Raw genomic sequence first — 5,916 nt, forward strand, 5'->3', positions numbered from 1 at the left:
CGGCCCCCCGCGCTGCCCACCCGCCAGCAACGCGCGCTCCCATTGGCCGCCGCGCCGCCCAACCCGCGCCGCCCGACGCGCGCGTGACGTCATGCCGCATGTGCTCAAGACCACGTGGCCCAAAATCATCCATCAGCGCCCGGCTAGCTCAGTCGGTAGAGCATGGGACTCTTAATCCCAGGGTCGTGGGTTCGAGCCCCACGTTGGGCGGGTTCGGTTTTTGTGACTCTCGCCTTGTTTTGAAGCCTCTCCTCCGGACCTCAAGAACCCCGCCCCGTCCCAGGAGCAGCTACAGCCTGAAGAACCGCTGGTTTGCTGCAAACAAACACGTCTTTTTACAAATTGTTAGGGTGTAGGGACTGAATAACCGAAGGCAGCTGGATAAACCAGGAGGAGTTTTGGAGTCAATCGAGGGTGGAGAGAGATCTGAATGGAGAGCTGGGCAGCCACCAACCCTGTGAAGTGTAGCAGGGGCCACTGCTGGATTGTCTGCCTGGGCTGATCCTGGTTCTATGTGTGAACTGGGGACGAGAGGCTGGAGACAAGACTTGATTGCACGTTGGAGTCAGAGGTGTGTGCACAGCAGGGCCAGCCAAAGGAGATGATTGTCCCAGTGGACATGCCCCTGGTGCAGCCCCAGCTGGAGTCCTGTGTGCAGCTTTGGGGGCTGAAGTATGAGGAGGACATCAAACCCTTTGACTGTGTCCAGAGGAGGGGGAACAAGATGGTGAAAGGCCTTGAGGGCAAGACTTAGGAGGAGGGGCTGAAGACACTTAGACACTTGGCTCCTTCAGCCTGGACTTCTGAAGGATGAGAGGGCACTTCCCTGGTGAAAGAAGGCTGAGAGGTTCTTCACTAAGAGGGTGCTCGGTCACTGAACAGGCTGCCCAGGGAAGATGCTCTCAAGTCACAGGATTTAGTTTTAATTAGTCCTGCTAGAAACAGGGAATTGGACACAATGATCCTTATGGGTCCCTTCCAACTTGAGATATTCTAGAATGTTATGAAAAGGGAGATGAGGGGAAGGAGTTAAAGCCCCTTCCCCAAGAGCCCAGCTCCCACAGACACTGCAGATACCAGGCAGGCTGCAGTGGGCCATGCTTGTGAATCCAGCAAAATATTCCTCCTGTAAGCAGGACAACCTTCAGGAATGACATCCAGGCCAGCATCAGTCAGTTCAGAGGAAAAACCTCCTCTTACTGCAGGGGATCATGTCTGTCACTGTCCTTCCTGATAAACTTGTCTGCTGAGGATCCACAAATCCCTGCCATGCCAGGGATGGAAGAACTACAACACTTACCCTGAAAAAATACAAGCCAAGTCCCCTTCTACACACCAACACATTTAAGGTGTGATGTCTAAGGGCTTTCCAGGACTAGTCATTCTGAAAAGCAGGTAACAGTCTTACCCCTAATGAAATAAGAATGCTCCTTCTGTCCTTAGCAGGTCACAGGACCCTGTACTTAATTAAACCTGCCAGTAACAGGCCACGCAGCATGAAATAGCAGCTGTTGAAGCTGTTCAGTGATGCAGAAACCCCATGGGAGAAAAAAAGCATGGGCAGAATGAAGACGAGGTAGCAGAACATGCTGGGCTTGGGAAAGGTCCCAGGGTACACAGACACATCAGTACAGAATCACCCTTGAAACGAGAAGGGCTAAGAGTACTCTGAATTTCCACAGCTGCAGGTCAGGAAAATGGCATCACTGAACCACCACAGGTTCTGGAGGAGTTTCATCTCCCCTGCATTATCATTCCCACTGAGAACTACGTATGGACACAAGGAATTCCTCCTAGCAACATGGGATTCATGCTGATGGGAAACTCTTCTTTCAGGAGCAAGTCTTGGAAGGCTCTGGCTCAGTTCTTACTGAGGCAAGACACAACCTGGGTCATGGAGCTGCATCCCTGTGATTCAGATGATAAGTGACAATGAGGAGCAGAGCTTGGGTCAAGATATCCTTAACCCAGGCCTAAAAACAGGCTCCCTAAAGGCTCTCTGTGCCTTTGCCAGAGAGCAGCCTCTGTTGGGCCAGGCTGTAATCCCATCACAGAACAGGGATGCAGCAGCCTGGCCTCCAGAATCCGTGGGTTTATCCATTTTGCTTTATTAACTGTGGCAATCAAATACACTCTGCTGAAACTCTCAAAACAGGACTGGGTCCAGGGAAAATACTGCTCCAGCACCTTTGCCTAACAGCCCCAAATCACCTCCTCACACGATTCAAGGGTGGAACATTTTAATACAGAATTTGGCAGAAAAACTTCCGTAGATGTTTCCCCATGGTAGACAGCCCTTCATTCTTCTAAGCATATTTAAAATCAAAATACCTTAAAACAAATTCTCTCAACAATGTCACTTACTGTACAGATAAATAACAAACAACTTCCCAGGCTGCGACTCAGGACAGCACAGAATTCCTTCAGAAGACAACAAAACAGTCTTAGTAGTTGCCAGAGTTCAGTTTTTAAACTATAACTGGACGTGGTTTTAAATAGTGTTAGTATCTACCACTGTCCCCCCAACCCCAAATATCTACATTGTTAATATTTAATAGTTACACACAAATGACTTTAAAAAAAAAGGCAATGCACATATAGCTACTTGAAATAGATGAGGAGAATCCTTGTGTAGTGTTGAGGTTCTTATTTCTCTGTAGAAAAAGCCCTCTTCATCAAAGGTGGGGGTGCTTTTCCAATATCAAACATCATTTCCAGTGGAGGATTATTAAGGCAGCACCAGTCAGGAATACGGCCTGTCTGGCTGTAATATTCCTTGGACACAGACCTGCTCCCAAGTATGTCCTGAAGTGCTCCAAAGATGGCTCCTATATTATTGGGGAAAAGAAAAAAAATAAAACTTGCTTTAATTTGACACACTGAATTTCTTTCTCTATTTCTTCCCATCAAGAATCTCAACTTGTTTTTTTTTCAGCTCTGTCCCAAAAATTAAAGGAATGAAAGGATCCAGCTGTCTTCCTTTTCAGTAACCTAGAGAGTCCCAAGTTGCTTCCATTTATGTCCCTTCAAAGCAACTCAAAACAAAGAATCAACTAGTCTTTGCTGAGAACAAAACTGGGCTAGCTGACCTGCATCCTACAAGTTTTCCTGGAAGTTTTTATTTTAAGCACTTCAAACAAACCACCTTGTGTTTCAGGAAATTTCCTCTCCCCAAAAAGGGCACAATGGAATATCCAGAAGAAGTTTATACAAGCTGTGAGAAGATTCAGACCACAGCAGCTGACTGGTGCTGCCAGGGATGAAAAGGATCAGAGATCTTGGTCCACATAAATATTTTTTGTTTGCTAAAAGTAGACTCAAAAGGTTCTAAAACTAAAATCTTACAAACATTTACATTTCCATACATATGGAAAGAAAATGCACCTCTAGAGTTAAAGTTAGATCCTCATATGTACCACGTGGGCTCAGCTTTTATACCAAAAGCTTAGAAAAGCATTCATTCTTCTGAACCTCAGACCTTCCTGAAACAAAAAATGCTGCTAGAAATGGAAAGCCCTTCTTTTCCCAGCTTGCCAGCACAGCATCCAAAATCCATCAGAGAGTTGCTGTCTTTGTTACTGGCACTTGGGATCAGCACAGCAAATTAGCAGCCTCCGGCCTCCCCGGGGCTCACAGCTCCTCAGTGGGTAATTAAGGGGGTTTTTAACGAGCAGGTTGTGCTGCAGGTCGCTGCGCTGCCGCACCACTGGACTGGTGCCACCCCATGGCGACAGCCCCGCACTGCGCTTCAGCCAACCCCTCTGCTTCCAGCGCCGCTGGTGCCAATTGTCACCTCTTCAAAGCTCCCACCACCTGCGGTGCCATCCTGCCCTCCCAATGTCCCCGAGAGGGCTTCGCTCTGCAACGTTTCTTCCAGGAGGGCGTAACAATTCCACCGAGCTATAAGGCAGCTTGATTTCAATAGTTCACTTATGTTTTAATGCTATTTCCTCATTACAAACCCCACTTGGAAGGTTTGTTTTTTCTTTCAATCTTACCTCCCAGCCAGGCCACACAGTTGGGTTTGGCAGGTGGAGTGTGGATTCTGAAGGTTTTAGTGGCAAGTGCTTCTTTGTATTTTGGTTTCTCTACCAGGTACCTGATTTCAGCCATGAGCCTGTGAAGGAATCCTGGCAACATGGCAGTGCCACCAATAACGACCAAGTTCTCTGCCAACTGCTTCCTGGTGTCTATGGGACACTAATGCAAACAGGAATAAAGAAAAAAAAACAACCCAAACCAACACTTTAACTGCAGCTGCATGAATGAACATTCAGAGGCCTGTTGGAAATTCAGCCTTTTCTACACACTTCAATTGCTGCTCTCTCATACTTAGCTGAGACACAAGCAACGCAATATTTTTCCCCCAGACTTCCCAAGAAAACCAGACTGGAGGAACTGCCCAGTTGAGACTCTTCCGGGCACACTGTGAGGCCCTGTAAAATCCTTCAGCTGAGACAGGCCAAGACAATGGAGGAGAGAGTTGCCAGGGGTAGTAACTCCCAGTTCCGGGAGAAGATGTGCCAGACAGAGGTGAAGGATCAACCAGTGCTCTCAGAGAGGGAAAACTGTTACATAGAATCCCAGAAGGGACCTTAAAGATCATCTAGTTCCAACTCCCCTGCATGGGCAGGGACACCTTCCACACCTTGCAAATGCGACAGACCCTTTCTAGCTCCATGTGGGAAAAGGGCCCTCCAGAAGTCTCAGTGGCTGAAAAGGTGTCTGTTGGAGCCTGCCTCAGGCATCAGACAATGCAAGTAGAAGACAAAAACAGCATGATAAGACCAAGCTTTGTCAGTTCTGCCCCTCACAAGCAGATCTGCACTTTCCCTTTGAGAAAATTTCCAGACTGCTGTGACCCTCTTGTCCAACAGAAATCACTATTTAACACTTATAAATTTAACATTTGTCTTTCCTCTGGCCAAAGAGTGATGCAAGGTAAATGCCTGGAGGTACCAACATGAGGGGTGCAGGCACAGATCTTGTTAAACAATTTGTTTTTATAAGAAATCCTCATGGAATATTTGTCATGTCATCCAAGCTATGGCTCTCCAATAAATTATGTCTCAGAAAACTAATTTAAATGGCATCAATAGCTGCAGGAAATAAACTTTAATTAATATATATACACCACCACATAATTAAAATTTCCAATTATAGTGGTCTTCTAAGACATTTTCTGTCCTAAATATATTAAGCATTTGTATATGCCAAGAAAAGTATTCATAATTTAATCTAAAACACTGTCTGTAATACAGATGTCCAAATAAATTTTATTCTATCTTAGGTAAACCAGGAGTCTACAGGACTCAAAATCTAACTCTGAGCAAAACACCTTGAACAAAGAAGGAACAGAACACCTATGTCATTTCAGTTGAAGCAGTTAAATGCCTGTAACACCAAATACCAGCCTCTTCTTCATCATTCCATACAGAGAGCCTCACCCCCAAAGAAATGCAAGCCAGTCGGTTGCTTTTGCTGAGAGGTGAGCACTACATTTCTGAGGAAACTCTCAAACACACAGAAGCACAACTAAGATCACAGAGGGGATGACACAGGACAACTTGCTATCCACCCAGCCACTCCCTGTGGCAGAACCCCAGGAGTCATGCTGTGCTGCATTTTTTCAGCCAATCACAACCTGTAGTCAGAAGGGTGTTACTCGAGAAAGAGTCGTAACAGCAGGTTCTTCATGGCTGGAGGCCTTCAATACATTGTTTCTAATATCAAAATACCTGAATGAGTGAATCTAAGATCAAGGTGGCAACAGATGTCTCTTCATTATCCTGTTCAAACAGTATTTCCACAACGGAGTCTCTGTTGAAAAGAGGAGATGAGTGTTAATGAGCAGCCACATTGCACTATGAGCTAACACTCAGGAACAGCAGGGCTGGAAATAATTTCAGACTTCCT

The 5,916-nt window shown here is 46.2% G+C and overlaps 2 protein-coding genes and 1 non-coding gene across 3 annotated transcripts in view; 1 reads left to right on the forward strand and 2 right to left on the reverse strand.

Moving 5' to 3' along the window:
- The window catches only part of PSMA3 (proteasome (prosome, macropain) subunit, alpha type, 3), an 11,817-nt gene extending 11,724 nt beyond the window's left edge, over nt 1-93 (reverse strand). The window contains exon 1 of the mRNA XM_009996464.1: nt 25-93. Within this exon, the coding sequence (XP_009994766.1) occupies nt 25-93 (69 nt within the window). The remainder of the gene's footprint in view (nt 1-24) is intronic.
- A 44-nt stretch (nt 94-137) lies between these two features.
- Nucleotides 138-210, forward strand: TRNAK-CUU. Its single transcript has one exon. It is a non-coding gene; the product is annotated as a tRNA-Lys (tRNA).
- Nucleotides 211-2,539: 2,329 nt separating this feature from the next.
- Nucleotides 2,540-5,916, reverse strand: part of ACTR10 (actin-related protein 10 homolog (S. cerevisiae)) — a 9,599-nt gene continuing 6,222 nt past the window's right edge. Inside the window, exons 11-13 of the mRNA XM_009996465.1 lie at nt 5,739-5,820; nt 3,999-4,200; nt 2,540-2,828 (exon numbers count right to left, since the gene is read on the reverse strand). Of these exons, the coding sequence (XP_009994767.1) occupies nt 2,647-2,828; nt 3,999-4,200; nt 5,739-5,820 (466 nt within the window). The 3' untranslated portion in view covers nt 2,540-2,646. The remainder of the gene's footprint in view (nt 2,829-3,998; nt 4,201-5,738; nt 5,821-5,916) is intronic.

This window comes from Chaetura pelagica, unplaced genomic scaffold, assembly GCF_000747805.2.
Source record: "Chaetura pelagica isolate M959 unplaced genomic scaffold, ChaPel_1.0 scaffold274, whole genome shotgun sequence".
Lineage (NCBI taxonomy): Eukaryota > Metazoa > Chordata > Aves > Apodiformes > Apodidae > Chaetura > Chaetura pelagica.